At 35.5% G+C, this 19,497-nt stretch overlaps 1 protein-coding gene across 7 annotated transcripts in view; it reads left to right on the top strand.

Moving 5' to 3' along the window:
* The window catches only part of TENT2 (terminal nucleotidyltransferase 2), a 62,542-nt gene that overhangs the window by 40,611 nt on the left and 2,434 nt on the right, over window positions 1-19,497 (top strand). For all 7 annotated transcript variants that reach the window (XM_056112581.1, XM_056112576.1, XM_056112577.1 and 4 more), the window contains 3 exons: window positions 5,001-5,137; window positions 17,600-17,691; window positions 19,340-19,419. In XM_056112581.1, coding sequence (XP_055968556.1) covers window positions 5,001-5,137; window positions 17,600-17,691; window positions 19,340-19,419 — 309 coding nt within the window. The remainder of the gene's footprint in view (window positions 1-5,000; window positions 5,138-17,599; window positions 17,692-19,339; window positions 19,420-19,497) is intronic.

The raw sequence follows: 19,497 nt of genomic DNA, 5'->3' as shown, positions 1-19,497 counted from the left end.
ATGACAAAAGAGGGGGAAAAATGATCCACTGACATTTTATCTAATTTCTGTTACTACATCATTTTATTTGTATATATCTGTTAGTTCCTTTACAGATATACGTTTCTATAAGAGAAGCAGATACGACAGAATTTTAGTTTATATAAATCTGAAAATGACTTAAAACCTTACAATAACAAAAGCTTTGTATTTCACACAAGAACAAACATTTAGAAAATTTTCGCTTTTTATAATATATATTTTATATAGTATATAGTTTATATATAGCATATATAGTATAGATTATATGGAATATCATTAAAATTAAGTTTTTAATTGTTATGAGAGTTTGGAGTGAATAAGTATTGCCCAATATTTTTAGGGTTATTTTAGTCATGTTTATATTTTATCAAAATTTATAATGAAATAATTAAAAAAATTAATAGTATTTTAGGGTTCAGAGAGAGAAAGTATAGCAAATAAGACCTTGCATGCCTGTCTGTACAGGTTTAGTCCCCTAGCCCACTCTGTTCCTGAGTATTGAGCCAGGAGTTAGCCCTGAGCACAGCTGAGTGTGGCCCCAAAACAAAACAAAACAAAATAATATTTTAATTTATGGTATTTTGAAAGAAAATGATCAACTGAAAATATGCCTAGCTTCAGAAACTATAGCATTGATAATTGCTACTTATTGCCTTAAATAGTACATGTGTTAGAATATTGACTATTGAGTTTAATAAATTGTATAGTAAGTAAAGTAAAGGCCCTCCCGTTGTTCATCGATTTGCTTGAGCGGGCCCAGTAACGTCTCCATTGGAGACTTTGTTGTTACTGTGTCTGGCATATCAAATACGTCACAGGGAGCTTGCCAGGCTCTGCCCTGCGGGCGAGATACTCTTGGTAGCTTGCCGGGCTCTCCAAGAGGGGCGGAGGAATCGAACTCGGGTCGGCCATGTTGGCTGTGTGCAAGGCAATTGTATATGGACTCAAAATAAGCTCAAGAAGAAATTTTTATTTTTTAATTTTTTTAGTGAAGCAAGATAGTTTTTATTGAAATTTACTTGGAAAGTAAGGGGAGAGAAAGAGGAATACGTGCTCAGGAGACATTATGGGCTTGAATGAGCAAGCTCAGATTTTAATTTTTATGCAGGCTTATATCATTGGATTTAATCTAGATAGTTATTGACGACTTGTATTTGTTTCTTTCCCTAATCATACTATCTTCTAGGAAACCATATATGCTAGCAGAATAGATCTGTAAGAAATTAGCTGTTTTAATTAGGAATTGAGTTCTGAGAATATAGTTACTCTATGCAGTTGTTGAAATGCATTAGGTTTTGTTCACATTTATATAGAAACATCAGTTTTATTTATTTTCCATGGGTTTTTGTTGGGGTCACACCCTGTGGTTCTCAGGACTTCGGCCTTCGCACACAGGGATGACTCTGGGAGGGACTTGGGGGTCCATATTGGGTGCCTGAATTGAATGTGGTCAGGTGCTCTTGCAAGACTGTGTTCTCTCTGGCCCCAAACATTTCAGCTCTAACTGCATATATTGTGGTAAAGAATATTTAATTTATTACATGAAACAGGCTATAAATTATTGTCTTTGAAAAGACAAAAATTTGGGTAACTTATTTTTAGATGACAAAAAATCATTTAAAGTTCACTTACATTGCAAAAATCACAAGGAAGTGAATTTTGAAATAATACTTAAATTTATTATAGTAAAGTGTATAGTTATAAAAATAATGATGCCTGGTGTATACTAAGTAAATTATAGTAATACTGTTGCTACTGTATTTTACATATATCATTGAATCTTCATAGCAACCCTGTGAGTACTATTGTTTTTCTTATAGATGAAGAAGCTGAGCCTATGGAAAAGCTAGGTAACTTTAAGTTTCATATAGCTAATAGAAGAGCAAGACCAGATCTTAATCTGACTCCAAAAATTCATGCTCCATTCTGTTAAATATATTTAGTTCAATACTTGTAAGAATTGCCACCAAAATTAGGTAAAATTTAAAGGAAATGTAATGACTGTTTGTTACAGACTAGCCAGATTTAATATACATCACTAGGGTTAGTGATCTCCAAACATGAAATTGTGGTGGAACTTCATTTTATTCTTTGCTATTCAGGAAGAGTTCTAATAGCCTGTATGAGTTACTCTTTTTTTTGAGACCTTTCTCATTATTTGTTTTTAGAATCTGATGTTTCATATTGTTAGAATACATATGCTAGTTTCCCTAAGTGTTAGAAAACAGTTATCTTTCGTTCAGAACATGCATTGATTTACAGAACAGTTCTACCAAGTGAAATTTAGTCAGTCTAGTTTATTCCAGAAAGCACTTAATTTTCCAAATTTCCAACATTGAAGATAAAATCAGATATGATAGAATCTGTCAAAAGTTCTTTTCCCCCCTCTACTTTTGGTCAGCAAAATGGAATTTTTTCAGGGTAAAAATGGAAAAATTTGAGACTTTTTTTAACGTATTGCCTTTAAATTTCTTGGTAATAATGACAGAAAATGAAAGATAATGTGTCTTTAAAAATACCAGGGTATAAAAACATCAGAAGACCATGTTAGAAGTTAAGTGATTATTATACATTTGATTACCAGAAGTCCTCCCCTAGATACAAGTTTAAAAAGCAAATTGGAGTGCTGCAGAGATAGTACAGGAAGTCAGGCACTTGCCTTAAAAAGCAAATGACCCTGATTCAAATTCCTTTCACCACATATGGTCTCCTGCGCACCTCACTACTGAAGTGTTCACTCCTGAGCACAGAGCTAGGAATTATTAGTTGTGGTTTCTAATTAGATCCTAAATTTAAAAAGAAAATTTGTATTGCTGATTCAGTTCTCCTTCTGTATGTATATAACATGTCCTCTTTTGTACATGATCATGATAGAACAGTGGACATACTATCCAGGTTTATTAAGCATTAGTAGGTATTATAACTTAAACAGTTTTAATTTCACAGTTTCCAATCTTTAATTTATAGGACAAAATAAAAACATTAAAAGGTGTTCCCAAGAGTTTTAAACTTCAAGTAAAAAAATTACTACCTATTTTCAGCATTAGTTCATAAATTCACTGCTAATTGTGTTGGATGCTAGAAGTAAAAAAAAAAATCAGTGGACAAACTTCTAAGTAATGATCTACTTTCCTTTGTCACTTGAATGTCGGTTATACCTTTGTGTTTAATTTACCAGAAAATATTTTAAAATTTCAATTTTGAATAATGCCCAGCGGGTAGGGCTTTTGCCTTGCACGCGGCCAACCCGGCTTACCCTGGTTTGATTCCTCCGCCCCTCTCAGAGAGCCTGGCAAGCTACCGAGAGTATCTCGCCCCCACGGCAGAGCCTGGCAAGCCCCCCCCCGCCCCCTCCCTCTCCCCCCCATAATGTATTCAATATGCCAAACACAGTAACAACAAGTCTCACAATGGAGATGTTACTGGGCCTGCTCGGGCAAATCAATGAACAACAGGAGGACAGTGCTACAGTTACCTTAATTAAAATTTTAAAGTTAATAAGGAGAGAAACCGTGATATAAGCAGTATATTTGCTCTTCTGCCTTTACCCTTGAGGCTTTTTTTCCTACTTGCCCTCTTTAGAAACAAAAAGGTTCCAACTTGGGTCTTACAGGTAATCCAAAATCCATTAAAAAGTGTAAGAAGTTCCAAGTTTTAGGAGTGGCAGCTTTGTGAATTGTGATTGGAGCATATTTTTTTGCCTGAGAGAAAGATAATAATTTCTTAGAAATTAAATTTTATTATAGATTTACATAGAATATGATGAAGGAACATTTTTCTTTTTTGCTCTGTTTTGTTATTATTTTTGGTAATGCTAGGGATCCAACTCAGGGCTTCACATGTGTGAGTCACACGTTCTACGGCTGAGCCACATCCCCATTCCTTTTGCTTCTTTGTTTTTGCTGAAGACTTTGAGGATTGCCGTTACATAGGTCTCCTATCCTGTTTCTAAACATTACCATTAGGGTTATTTGAGTTGCCTCTTTTTTCTTTAAGGTTGAGATTATTTAGTTGTTACTAATTGAATTAATATGCATAAACTCAGACTTGATCTGTTAAGTAATTGGGGGCATAGTTTTAAATGTTATTCTGCTTCTGTTAACCTTAATTGCTTAAAGTAAAATTTTCTGCTTTTTTGACAAAAGAAAAACAGGAAAAAAAAATAGATTGGTAGTTCATTTGGCAAATTAATTTTATTAGAGTTAGAAGCTGTTGCTAAGAGACCAGTTATTAAAATGAATGGCATACCAGAGGCCAAAAAAAAAGCAATAGGTTCTTATTAATATCCCAAATATTTTCTTAATTCTGGGTAATCTGGGTTGCATGCAAATACTATTTTCCCCTGTAAATGTTGTGGTAAAAGTTTGACAAATATTGCATGGTGGTATGTTTCCTTAGCTTTTCTCACCTCTGTCTTCTCAAGGTCAACTCACGTTGAATGTCTATATACTCTTACCTTTAAGTTGCTATTAATACAAAAACAAAAGAAAACAAATTTAAAGATCATAAAATTAGTACAAGTACTCTATACATATTGTTACTCTTATGGCTTTTGAGACTAGTATTGTTATAGAAAAAAATTCTTAATCTTATGCTTAATTATCTCCATAAATTATAATTTCTCCCGATAGAAATAATAACAAAGGATACATTTATAAAGAAATCTTATATATTACTGGATGGAATCTTGGTTTGTTCAATAAAGTTTATTTATGAGTGAAACATAATTTATTTCTATAGGAATCTGTTTAGCTGAATGGTACCCGTTAGCTAAGGTTTAGTATATTTTAGTTTTTCAGGTTCTTTCAGATCCACTCCGAACACTGTTGAAATCTTTGGTGGAAGGAAATCTTCAAATTTACAAATTATCAGTGTAGGGAAAATTGCTTCTCTCTTAAGAAGATTGACAGGTCAGGATTTATACAGATATTTAGTGTTTCTTGAATTATATTATATTTCTCTGTTTTTCTTTTTAACAGGAAACTTTTAGTCCTGCCATACAGCTGCACCTTGTACATCAAGCTCCATGTAATGTTCCTCCTTACCTCTCAAAAAATGAATCAAATCTTGGGGACCTCTTACTGGGCTTTCTTAAATACTATGCTACAGAATTTGAGTAAGTGAAGCTTCATAATTTCTTTATTTATATAGAAGTGAATGTAAGAAATTTGGTCAGAAGCTATACTTTCAATTTCAGTACTGTAAACTTGTTCAAAAATGTGGAATTTTAAAAGTGTGATATCTAATAATTATTGAAAACAATATATTTCACATTCGTAGCTAATAGAAATTTTAGTTCAGTATGCAAAAATTAACTTCAATAGTTATAGTGTTTTATGTTTACCTACCGTGTTCCACATGAGTATCTGAATGTTTGTCCTGTTTAAGGTTCTGTATAGTTTGGAAACTTTATTTTCTAAGAAGTTGAAACCTGTAGTTGAAAATGCAGGTAAAACCAGCTTGGGGTAAAAATCTACTTAATGCTTGATATTTGAATAAATAGTTGTGTTAATATGATATATAATCCAAGGTGCCTTCACCCCCTTCCCATGAAGGGATGGTATGTAAACATGGAAAATTAAATGTATAAACAGGGCTGGAGCAATAGGTGACAATTTTGCCTACTCTTTCACCATCAAGTGTGTTTGTAAAGGCCATTGATGTTTCATGCCAGATATTTGCAGAAATTTGACAGTAGAGAGTACATCCCAAAATGTAGTTAGTCTTGGTAATGAAATAGGTGCTGTGCAAAAAATTCTGGGAGCACTTGGAATGTTTGTACGTATTTCTTCTGAATCTTGAGATACTCAATTTTAAAATTCTATTTACTTGGAGATTTAAAAAAAATAAATATCTTGGGGTTGGAGCAATAGCACAGCGGGTAGGGTGTTTGCCTTTCACACAGCCAATCTGGGTTCGATTCTCAGCATCTCATATGGTCCCCTGAGCACCACCAGGAGTAATTCCTGAGTGCAAAGCCAGGAGTAACCTCTCTGCATCTCCAGGTGTGACCCAAAAATACAAAAAATAAATAAATAAATGTCTTATGGGATGAACGTTGCAGAAGTTTTATTTAATCATTGAAATATTACTAATTTTTTTTACCTTGCTTTATTTACAGTTTTGTCCTAGACCTTGCTAGTCAGATTCTTAAAATGAATCCTAAGTTCTAGAACTATACTGATAAACCCGCCCACCAAAGGAAATTTTTAAAAAGAAAAGAAAGGATCAGATGACTTGGAGCTGAGAAAAATACATAGTCATAATGTAGTAATTTTTTATTCAATCAAAACTAAAGAAATTCTAAGTTCTAAATAGTCTCATAGATTATTGGAAATTCTAGGAACCTTATAAATTACTATTTTATAATCCGCTTATTCTGTAGATAATCCAATCACATTGCCATTATTGGTCATCTGTCAGTTGAATTAAGCATATGATCTTCCATTTCAGATAAATGCAGTTTCTTAAAAAATACAAGAGCTCTGAGTTATTTCCTTCCTTGTTCTGAGTCTTTCCTTTTATTTAATCGCCAAGTACCCGCTTTATTCTAAGCTATTTTCTATGTACTGGCGATATAGCACTTAACAAAACAAAACAAACTTGTTTTCCTGGAGCTAACCATGTTGTACTGGAGATAAATCATAAGTACTATATGATTTGTTATGTAGAGAAGAAAGCAAAAGCATAAAAGAAAACCCTGGTTCTGGTAAAAAAAAAAAGATGAATAAAGATTGTTAGAGAGGGTGGGTTGAGTTATTTCTCTCTGGATGAAGATAGAAATATAGAAGAGCTTGCTTTTTTGTTAATATTAAACTAATGAACACAATAGCACATCTATTTTATTTTAGTCCAAAAAATATGCAATTTTCATACTTTGTATCTAGATGCTCTAATCCTGTTCTATACTTGTCAAAGCTGAGGTGAGGGTTTGCCAAACAGGTTCAAGGAACATCAAAGGGACCAGATAACTAGAAGACAGTAGGAGGAAATGCTGCAGAGTTAAGTAAAGTCACATCATGTAGGGTTTTGTAGTTCATTTTGCTAACTTGAACTTTTTCTCTGAGAGATATGGGAACCACTGGAGAGGTTTTTGTTTCTTAAATATTTTATTAGTGAATCACCATGAGGTACAGTTAGTAGACTTACAAACTTTTGTGCTTGCGTTTCAGTCATACAATGATTGAATACCCATCCCTCTACCATGCCCATTCTCCACCATAAATGATCCCAGTATCTCTCCTACCACCCCCACCCCACCCCTCTTGCCCCACCCCGCCTCTGTGGCAGGGCATTTCCTTTTGTTCTGTCTCTCCTTTGGAGTGTGGTGTTTTGCAGTAGAGGTATTGAGTGGCCGTCATGTTCGGTCTCTAGTCTACTTTTGGCACACATCTCCCATCCCGAGCGGGTCCTCCAAATATCCTTTACTTGGTGGTCCCTTCTCTATCTGAGCTGCCTTTTCCCCCAGCATATGAGGTCGGCTTCCACGCCATGGAGCAGACCTCCACTGGAGAGTTTTCAGTGAGATATATAATTTTATTTAGATTATGACAAGTTCATCTTGGTGACTGATAAGAAAAGAGTTAAGGGAACCAATGACAGAATCAAGGAGAGATAAAGCAGTAATCTAAGAGACGTTATATGGCTTAGGTAAAGATGGTTCCTAAGGAAATAGAGGAGAAATGATTAGATTTTGTGTATTTTGATTTGCAATAAGTTAGATACTGGTACAAAAAGAGTATAGGATGCCCTTTCATGTGATGGGGAAGACAAGGGAAGATAAAGTAGAGATACTGAATTAAGAGTTGGATATGCATACAAATCTAGAATTCAGGAGAAGGATTGTGATTAAAACTGTATTTGGGGGTCCGGGGCGATAGCACAGCGGGTAGGGCATTTGCCTTGCATGCGGCCAACCCGGGTTCCAATCCCCGGCATCCCATATGGTCCCCCAAGCATTGCCAGGAGTAATTCCTGAGTGCAGAGCCATGAGTGACCCCTGACCATCGCTGGGTGTAACCCAAAAAGCCAAAAAAAACCTATTTGGGTAGGTAAGGGATATTTAAAATTATAAAAGTACTTGAGTAAAATAAGGGAAATTAAGTAGAAAAGAGAAATGCCAGAAAGATTAAAAATGCTTATATTCTCTAGTGTTGAGATTTATAGAAAATACAGAAGACACAGAAAAGTATTAAGAAATTCATTTAAAAAGACATTGAAGTGTGTGTCTTCTGTAAGACAGCAGGCCTACTTTCTTTACTAGTGTCATTGTTTTTTAAAGGAAAGGACTTTTGTTTTTCTTTTACTTTTCATTTGGGCACTGTGGTTTGCATTATTGCTAATAGTTTCAGGCATATGGTATTCTGCCACCTACAACCAGAGTGTCAGTGTCCCTCCAACGGTGGGTCAAGATCTCCTCTCATCTACTCATCATAACATCTTGGTGGACTCGGGTGATTCTCAAAGGATGTAACTATTGGCTGGCTGTTATTCCCTTATTATGTTTCTTTTTATCCACATTTGAGAGAGATCATTCTGTTTTTCCCTCTTTGACTTCACTCTTCCAAATTCCCTCTAGCTCCATCCATATGGTTGTAAATTGCATGATCTTTTCTTTTAACCTGAGTAGTATTCCATTGTGTATATGTTTCTTCAGTTTCTCTATACACTTATCTTTTCCTGGGCACTTGGGTTCTTTCCAAATCTTGGTTACTGTGAATAGTGATTCAGTAAATAAGTAATGAAAATGTCTTTTTCAAATGTTTTGGAGCTTTGGGGATAGATGCCAAAAACTTGAATTGCTGAATCATATGGAAACTCAGTCCTTAATTTTTGGAGGGAGGTAGAGGGTGGTCTTTCACTTCTGTGCTTATTTTACTTAGTATAATTAACTCCAGGTCTATCCATTTTTGTTCCAAAAGCTACTATTTCATCTTTTTTAAATGGCAGAACTGTGTTCCTTGGAATATGTGTACAGTATTTTTATCCAGCCATCAAGTGAGCTGATACTTTATTGTAATTTCATTTTACATTTCCCTAAGAATAAGTGATAGCATTTTTTTTAATGTGTAAGTAAATCATCTGTATGTCTTTGGAGAAGTGTCTTTTGCCTCGTTTTAATTAGGTTTCTTGCTTTATTTTTGGTGGAGTTGTGCGAATTTATATAATTTGGGTCCCAACCCTTCATTAATAACTTTTTCTCAAGTAGACATTGGAGCCTCTCGCAGTGCTATTTATCCAGTTGGGCCTGCTGTCCAGTACAAGGCTGAGGACATGGTGTAGCATGGACCCTGCAGTGCTGGAGGTTAGCCAGACCTGCAGTACTGGGATCTCTAGGGCCACACTAAGTAGGGTTCAGGGTGCCACATGGATTGAGGTCAAATCTTGGTTGACAGCATTTCAAGGCATGTGTGTATTAGCTCTCTGACCCCATATAAAAGCTTTTAAATTTGATGTCATCTCATTGGTTTATTCTTTTGTTTTCTTTGCCATTGGTCCAATTGTATTTTTAATGTTGAGGTTCTAGAGTGTATCATAGTGTTTTCTTCTATATATTTTAAGGTTTTGGGTGTAATATTCAAGTCTAATTCGTTTTGAGTTCATTTTTTATGTGATTAAGTAGTGTTGGAGCAATAGCACAGCGGGTAGGGCATTTGCCTTGCACACGGCTGACCTGGTTGACCCAGGTTTGATTCCTCCGCCCCTCTCGGAGAGCCTGGCAAGCTACCAAGAGTATCTCGCCCGCATGGCAAAGCCTGGCAAGCTACTCGTGACATATTCGATATGCCAAACACAGTAACACGTGTCATAATGGAGACTTACTGGACCCACTCGAGCAAATTGATGAACAACGGGAGGACAGTGACATTGACAGTGACAGTGATCTTTTTACATATGGCTGTCTTGTTTTCTTAATATGTATGTTTCTGGTTTTTTTTTTCTATTCCATTGGTCTGTGTGCCTGTTTTTATCTACTGTTTGTATATAAACAAAACCCAAATTTCAATTATGTTGCTTAAAATAAAGTTTGAAGTCAAAAGAGTGTGATGCTTCCAATTTTCTTTTCTCCCTGAATTGCTTTAGCTATTTGGGGTCTTTTTTGTTTCTCTACAAATTTCAAAGCTGTTTTCTTGAAAAACAACACTGGCATACTTTTACATTTTTCAAATGTAATAGCACCCCAGACATGCTTATGAGACTCTGGAAGGCCCACTTCTGGTAATAATCTGCCTGGCCTTTTGACAGTACAGTGCTTAGATCCAGATTAGTGCAGTGGGCAGGCCTAATGCTGCTCACGATCTGCCGGGGCTCTAACTGGCATTGCTTGGGGAAGCCATCTGGTATTGGGCATTGAACTCAGGATCTTGCACATATTGGGTGCTCTACTACTTGGGCTATGTTCATAGGTCCATGGTCCAACCTTTGTTGTTTTGACAGGTACATTCAATGTGTAGAGTACTTCGGAAAGGATGTAAAGTTTTTCCTAATCCATGAATGAATGCTCTTTTTTTTTTTCTTTTTGGGTCACACCCGGCAATGCTCAGGGGTTACTCCTGGCTCTGCACTCAGGAATTACTCCTGGCGGTGCTCAGGGGACCATATGGGATGCTGTGATTCAAACCCGGGTTGGCCATGTGCAAGGCAAACGCCCTACCCGCTGTGCTATCGCTCCAGCCCCTTCTGTTTCTTTCAGAATTTTCAGTATGACAGCCTTTTAACCTCCTTTGTTAGATTTACTTTCGGGTATTTTATCTTTTGCTGTTAGATGGGGGCCCCACCTTATACCTGGAGATCCTCAGGGCTTGCTCCTGGTGGTGCTCTGGGGACTATATGTGGTGCCTGAAATGGAGTCAGCAGTGTGCAAGACCCTATTTATCTGGCCCCAATCTTTTTTTATATACATAAATATATCTTAATATATTATATATGTTATGAACTGGAGCAATAGCACGGCGGGTAGGACGTTTGCCTTGCAAGTGCCCAACATGGCCGACCTGAGTTCGATTCCTCTGTCCCTCTTGGAGAGCCCGGCAAGCTACCGAGAGTATCTCGCCCGCACGACAAAGCCTGGCAAGCTGCCCGTGATGTATTCGATATGCCAAACACAGTAACAGTTGTCAGAATGAAGACGTTACTGGGCCTGCTCGAGCAAATCGATGAACAACGGGAAGACAGTGACAGTGATGTATAAATAATATATATTTTATATATATTTAAAAATAGGGGCCAGAGAAATAGTGTCTCATTGTTTTTTATAGAGAAATGCAACAAAATTTTACTAGTTTTTCATCTTCCTCCTCTGCTTAACTCATTTTTCTAGGGATGTTTTGCTGGAATCTAGACTTTTTAAAAAATGTATGTTACCTGCAAATAGCAGCACTTCTTTTCCAATTTGGGTTCCTTTCATATCTCTTTCTTACCTCATTGCTTTGACTAAACTTGCAGAATTTTTTTTTGACAGTATTGGTGAGAGTAGACATGCTTATGTCCAATTCTTTTTTTTTTCCACTTGTTTTTGGGCCATAAATAGTGGTGCATTGGGGCTTCTCCCAGCTCTGTGCTTGGGGATCACTTCTGGTTGTGTTTGAAAGATCATGTGGTGCAGAGAATAAATCCTGTGTCTTGTGTATACAAAGAATGTGCTCAGGTGGTCGAACTATTTGCAAACCCTTGTTACAATTCTTAAGAGAAAAGCTATTTATATCATTTAGTATCATGTTTGCTGTGATTTTGTTACATATTCATGTTGAGGTATATTTCTTCTGCTCAATTATTATTATTATAAATAACTGTTGAATCTTGCTAATGATATAAATTTAACTTTTAGATATTTTTTATTGATGTGGTGTATTACATTAGCTGATTTATATATGTTCAAGCAACTTTGCATCGCTAGAATGAAACCTGCATGGTCATGATAAATGATTCTTTGGTTGTAGGATTTGGTTGAGAAATATTTTTCCCTATGTTTACCAGAGATACTGCTCTTTAGTTTAATTTTAATGCACTATCCTATTCTGTTTTGAAAATGTAGAGTGTGTGTATGAGTGTGTGTAATGTAGTTTTTTTCTGGTTTTACTTATAGCTAACAGGGATCTCTGCTTGCATATTTATTATATCATTTCTTTGGATAATTCATTTAAAGTTTCATGATTTGTTTTTAAAATAGATTAACAAGTAGTTCATCTTAAAACATAGACACACATAAGCAAGTATAGTAAAATGTTAGCAGCTGTTGAATAGTTTTTTTGTTTTGTGCTTTTTTCTTTGGAAAATGTTTTAATACAAAGATGAAGTAAAAATGGAGATGAGAAAAAACTGAAATGTAGTCTAAAATGGAAGAATCATTATGATAGAAGGAAAGCCGTTAAAACATGGCATCTTGATATCCAAGGGGGAAAATGTTTCTAGGAGGGGAATGAAACCTGCATGGTCATGATAAATGATTCTTTGGTTGTAGGATTTGGTTGAGAAATATTTTTCCCTATGTTTACCAGAGATACTGCTCTTTAGTTTAATTTTAATGCACTATCCTATTCTGTTTTGAAAATGTAGAGTGTGTGTATGAGTGTGTGTAATGTAGTTTTTTTCTGGTTTTACTTATAGCTAACAGGGATCTCTGCTTGCATATTTATTATATCATTTCTTTGGATAATTCATTTAAAGTTTCATGATTTGTTTTTAAAATAGATTAACAAGTAGTTCATCTTAAAACATAGACACACATAAGCAAGTATAGTAAAATGTTAGCAGCTGTTGAATAGTTTTTTTGTTTTGTGCTTTTTTCTTTGGAAAATGTTTTAATACAAAGATGAAGTAAAAATGGAGATGAGAAAAAACTGAAATGTAGTCTAAAATGGAAGAATCATTATGATAGAAGGAAAGCCGTTAAAACATGGCATCTTGATATCCAAGGGGGAAAATGTTTCTAGGAGGGGAAAGTGATTGTGTCACACAGAGAAGAACTAAAAGCTGAACACTAAAGCATTGGTTCATTTGGAGGCCACTGAAGTCTTGCAAAGAACAGTTTCGATGGAATACTGGGGATAAAGAAAGTCATTGGCACATTCCTTATCTTTATTTTTATCTTTTTAATATCTTATTTTTCTCTTTCTCTTTATTCTGAGAATCTTCTGAGAACATCAGAACAAGAATTAGATTATATAGCCAGTTCTCAGTAGTTTGCATACTTGTTAAGACAAGTAAAAAACTTGAGAAACTCAAGGATTAAGTAGGGTTGAGTTTCTTTTCTGTCTTTGCTTTTAGGAAGGAGAAATAACCTATGTTGGTGGTTAAACTTATGATAACAAAGGAAGAAACATGAAGTTGTCAGACAGTATGTTTGAGTTGGGAGCTGTTGGAATCTAAACAGAAATGGAATTATGAAGAGACAATTTATTAATAGTAATGAGAAAAAGAACTAACACATGAATATAAACCTAATTTAGGTAATTTGTCTCATAGAAGCTATGAAAATTATCTTTCTGATTAGTTCATTTGGTTTTTTTTGTGAAGATATCAGCAGTAAATGGTTGTGAGAGGAAATTTGACAAATAATGGAAGGTATAAATTATGTGGGAAAGTAAAGGAGTAAATTATCTAAGCATATCTAATGTAGTGGGTGGGTAGTAGTATTTAGTGTTCTTTTGTGCTAACTGATGCTGACATTAAGGTTAATTTTAAGTGATCATGATTTTATAGGTCTGCATTCTTGCATTTGTTTCCCCAGCTGTGTCTGAATGCATAGGAAAGGATTGGAGTGGATTTAATTGAGTTTTGAAAATGTGCACAAGGGAATGCCTGTCGGATGTGCATGGAGCAGTTTATGATAGTTGTAAATATTGGCTTTCCGCTTAGAAGGAAGGACAAAACTAGAGAAAAGAATTTTGGGAAAGAATTGTGAAAAGACTGAATTGGGAGGGTGCTCTTGCATTCAGGGGGAGAGAGAGGATCAAGACCTTAGGGGATATTTTCAACAGAAGATGATCTGATCAAAACAAAACAGAACTCTAGGAGTAGGGTAAAATTTTGTCTCTGAAAAGTTTGGAATTCCAAACAAAGTTTTTCATTTGTTTCCCAGCCCTTAATAAACATAAGTGAAAGTGAAAGTTGTGTATTTGTTTGCTTAATTGTATTAGTTGTAATATATATGCAGCTGTATGGCATCACACTCATACTTTGATTTACTAGATTTTAATTTTATGCTGCTGAAGACTTTTGATTTTAATTGATTTTATCAAAATATTGTCACAAAGAGTTGTTGGTAGAATGTTAATGCCTGGGTGCCATGCCAAGACTATTACCGATATTGAAGAAATGAAGTACCTTGTTAATATAGTCAGTAATTTCAGCTAAAATTGCTGTGTTGTTAGCAATATTAAAAATGCCATATTATCAAGTTTAGAATAAATTAAGTCCTATTCTTCTGCTCTTTTCTGAACATATTCCTCTGTAGACTGTTGTAGTTTACTGCTAGGTGATAACACTTCTCCTGACAAACAAAATTACATGAAATGTGTGATAAGAGGTTTAGCTTAGAGGCTTCATGGTAAATTATGAAATATTTAAGGAGATATTTTTATATTACTGCATGAATTCTGCATTTTAGTTAAAAGTATAGAAGATAATTTTAATCATTGAAAATGTTCATTTAGAAATATTTATAGGTTTTCTTAAAAAGGCAGTACATTGAATTAGACAAAACGGTCATAATTCAAAATGATCTCCCCCCCCATCTATATGAATTACTTCAAATGGTGGTAGTTTTTACTTTCTATGATAGTTTTTATTTACTGCCTTATTTGAGTTGATTATAGATTAGAGCTTAATACCTGATTAGGGATTATAAAGTGAATATGGTATGTTACTATAACCTACTTTAAAATCCAGTACTGGTATACGGTACTAATTCAGGATTGGATTTTGTAGAAGTACAGCAGTAAGGGAAATTCCTTTGATCTAAGAAAATGAAAGCTCTAATTTAACAGTTGGATTTATTGTTTTAATATTCCAAACTCAAAAGGAAGTAATTCACCTACATTTCTTTACATAATATTTACAGTTTTAATTCAACTTCAGCGGCCCTAGTTGAATCTGGCTATATTGAAATTGGCTATATTGATGTTGATAAATATTAGAAATAAGTAATCTGAGGGAAAAAGTTAATTTTATTAGTGAATTTGACTTGAGGTCTAAAGTAAATTAGCACGGAGTGTAATTCTGTATTCCTCATTTAGGCTATATACTTTATCTTTACATTATTATCATTAAGAAAATTTGGGAACCACATTGGAACATAGAGCACCTTCTTTTTTTGTCTAAGTATATACCAATGAGCTATTGTATTTGAAGTATCTAAAACATCTTACTAGAACCAATACGGAGTATTTCTGAAAATATTGTTTTGAGACCTACACTCTCAATGTTCACTTATACTTTAAAATTATACATTTGGGGAATATGTGCATATTTTTATATTTTATTAATTTATCGGGCTGAAGGTATAGCACAGCGTGTAGAGCGTTTGCCTTGCACACGGCTGACCTGGGTTCAATTCCTCTGTCCCTCTCAGAGAGCCGAGCAAGCTACTCAGAGTATCCTGTCCACAGGCAGAACTTGGCAAGCTCCCCGTGGCGTATTTGAGATGCCAAAAACAGTAACAAGTCTCACAATGGAGGCATTACTTATTGAGCAAATCTATGAACAACGGGAGGACAGTGCTACAGTGCTATTAAATTTGTCACCCCCCCACCCCCTTCCCCCTTGGCCAAGGAGTTCTCTGGGAGCCTAGGGCACTCTTGTGGTGATTGGTTAGACTCAGTGCTGCTTGAGCCTTGTGATGCCAGGGATTTCCCACACTACCCCAGTGATGCTCAGGGAAACTCTAAGACTATACTTAGCAGTTTGGTAGGTGGTCGTGGAACCACGTGGTACTCGGGATAGAACTACAATTGACTATATGGAAAGGTCTTAACCCCTGTGCTATCACCAGCCCTGGAATATATTTTTAGCACTGTAGCACTGTCTTTCCATTGTTCATCAGTTTGCTCGAGCGGGCACCATCGGAATCTATTTTTAAACAAAGTAAATCAAAGGAAGCAAATTCCACCCTTAATTTAAAAAATGTGAAAAATGTAATTATTTTAAATGATCAAAACTTCATAAAATATAATTTTAAACTATAATGTAGAACTGAATCCATTTTCTAGAAACAGTTGCTATATTAGTTGATTGTTATCTTACGGTTTCTCTGATAGAGAAGAATAGAGTGAATGTTTAAGTTGGGAGTCCCAAACCATGGTCTTCACTTCACTGAAGTGGCAGAGAAAGCTGATTATTTCTTTTTCAAAAAATGATACTAGTTATTATTCCTCAGACTTGTATTTCTCTATAAGCTGAGTGGTATATGATCTAGAAATTGGTTTCTCGAAAAAAAATCCTAACAATTATAATTGTAAAGAAGCTTTATAAAACTTACTGTAAGGTAAATTTATAATTAAAAATAACTTAGTAAATTTAGTGAATTCTTCATATTTACTGCATACTAAAGACAATACAGTTTATCTTCAGGTATCTTATTTTACTTGAATAAACTAGTACATCAGATATAGAAGAGCTTTATAGTCAGAGTGGGTATGTTTCTGCATAGTATTTTTGCCCCCAAATATTATTTACTTGTCGCTGTTGGAAAAATCTGAGATTCTCAATGCCCCACATACCCTTTGCAAACAGACAAATCTTGGGGCTTGAGTGATAGGTTAGAGTCTCAGCATCCCATAAGGGCTCCTGACCTTCAGAAATGATCCCTGAGCGTACACAGTCAGGAGTAAGCTCTGAGCACCTCTGGATGTACCACCCATCAGCCCTCCCCCCCAAAAAGAAAGTAAGAAATACATTTGATGTGTGCTGAAAGTAAACTATAGACTGAACATGATAGCCACTTAATACCTCTATTGCAAACCGCAACACTCAAAAGGAGAGAGAGAGAGCAAAAGGGAATTCGCCTGCCACAGAGGCGGGGGTGGGAGAGTGGGGCCCACAGAAATAGGGTTGGTTGTGGGAGAGATACTGGGGACATTGGTGGTGGAGAATGGGCACTGGTGGAGGGATGGGTACTCAATCATTATATGACTGAAATGTACGCACAAAAGTTTTTAAGTCTATACCTCACGGTGATACATTAAAAAATAAATAAAAAAATGCATCTTGAAGAGAAATTAATAGTAATAAAAAACAACTTAAGACAATTATTTGTCTCTTGACAATTCTTACCCAGGAGTTACTGAAAATAGCTTTTATAATTTTTGCGTAGTACTTTACTTTTTCATATTATTTCAGTTACTCAATAAGCATGTATTGAACACCTTGGGGGGAACACATTACATAGTATGTAAGCAAATTTTTAGGACTTAAGTGCTCTGGAGTAGAGAGGAAAAATGGGGTTTGTAGCGTTGAGAGTTGACTCAGATTTCAGTATTCTATAAGAAAATCAGAGAGACCATATTATTGGTACAATATAAGTAATAAAAATAAGTAATAAAAAATTATGGGAATAATTAACACAATATTTTTCTTGTAGCTGGAACAGTCAGATGATTTCAGTTCGTGAAGCCAAAGCCATTCCCAGACCTGATGGTATTGAATGGAGAAATAAATACATCTGTGTAGAAGGTAGTTTTCTATAATTCTCTGTATCATAGTTATTATCATGTAATGAGGGAATTACTTAAATGATTTCAGCCTATATTTCAATTAAAAGTAAAAATATTCTGAAATGATATGTAAGTTTTATAAATTTTTAACATTCACTGTACTGGGAGGTGGCGGGGATTGAGAATCTTTGATTTTTCCAACAGTGACAAGTTCTGTAGTCGTCAGAAGTCATTCATGCTGAGTGAAATGAGATAGAGAGGAAAAAAACAGAATAATTGCACTCGTCTTTGGGGTATTTAAAAAAAAAAAAGAAAACCTACATAGTGTGTGATTAATACCCAAAGACAGTAGAAATAGGGGCCAGGAGGACTGATCCATGGTAGGAAGAGTGCCACAAAGGGGGAGGTGGGGTGCAGTTCGGACAGAGAAGGGACTACCATGGTAATGAGAGTTGGAAATGATCACTCATTAGGACAAAAACGGAATGCTGAAAGAGGTAAAATGCTATGTGTGATACCCTTTAAGTAACAATATTGTAAGGGGGTGGGGAGGGAGGAGAGAGAAGGGGTGTCTGCAGTAAAAGCAGGCTGCAGGCTTCTGAGGCAATCGGGAGGGAAACTGTTGGTGCATTGTTGAAGGGATGTAGATATTGGAACATTGTATTACTGAAACTCGGTCTTGAACAGCTTTGTTAACTGTATATCTCATGGTGATTCAATTTTAAAAATTAAAAAAAATCACTCAAATTTAGGTATTTGTCATTTAGTTGGGTTTGGTCATTTTTTTAAAATTGTATTCCTAATACTTATAGTTAATTGAAACATAGGTGAAAGGAAATAACTTTGTGTAATGAATCATGAAATGAGTTCTTATATATTTAAAATATTGATACTTAATGCATGATAGATTTTTATGGACTTACTATGCCTGCATAGGGCCAGAGTGATAGTACAGAGGAGAGGGTCTTAGGCCTTGCATACAGCTGACCCAGGTTCAGTTCACTGATATCCCATATAGTTCCTCAAGCCCTGCCAGGAGTATGACCTGAGTACAACCATGTGTGGCCCTAAAACCAAATCAGAACATCACTGTCATCCAGTTGTTCATCAACTTGCTCGAGCAGGCGCCAGTAATGTCTCCATTCACCCCAGCCCTGAGATTTTTAATAGCCTCTTCTCTCGTCCTTCCCAGCTCTGCCATATTGGAAGCTCTTTCAGGGTCAGGTGAATGAGGCCCATTATTGTTACTGTTTTTGGCATATTGACTATGCCATGGGGAGCTTGCCAGGCTCTGCCATGTGGGTGCAGGATACTCTTGGTAGCTTGCCAGGCTCTCCAGAGAGATGGAGGCTTTTGGGGCGATCTCTAATTGCTCCAGGAAATACTGGACAAATAACAAATAAAAATATATATATTTGTTTGGATCAAACAAATATATGTATACACACAGGTATATATACTTGTGCAGATGACTTTATTTTCAGTTGCCCGCCTGCTTGAAATCTCTCTTTATAGTCAGTATATCTCTCTATAAAGTTTTCTTCTCTATTCATCAATAAGCTATTTGGCTGGACCACATGACAGTCAAATATCAGTTTTATGTAGTTTACTAAATAAACTGAAGAGCTAATTTTAATAATTTTTATGTGTGTTATATAACATTGTAGAACCTTTTGATGGAACAAATACAGCCAGAGCTGTGCATGAAAAGCAGAAGTTTGACATGATCAAGGATCAGTTTTTAAAGGTAAACAACGCATCAGATTAACTGTAGAAATATTAGTGAACTAATCTGTTTTAAAAATGAAAAAGTTGGGGACTGGAG

This window comes from Sorex fumeus, unplaced genomic scaffold (assembly GCF_029834395.1).
Source record: "Sorex fumeus unplaced genomic scaffold, SorFum_2.1 ptg000018l, whole genome shotgun sequence".
In the NCBI taxonomy this organism is placed as follows: Eukaryota; Metazoa; Chordata; class Mammalia; order Eulipotyphla; family Soricidae; genus Sorex; species Sorex fumeus.
This window is presented reverse-complemented; position numbering and strand designations above follow the sequence as displayed.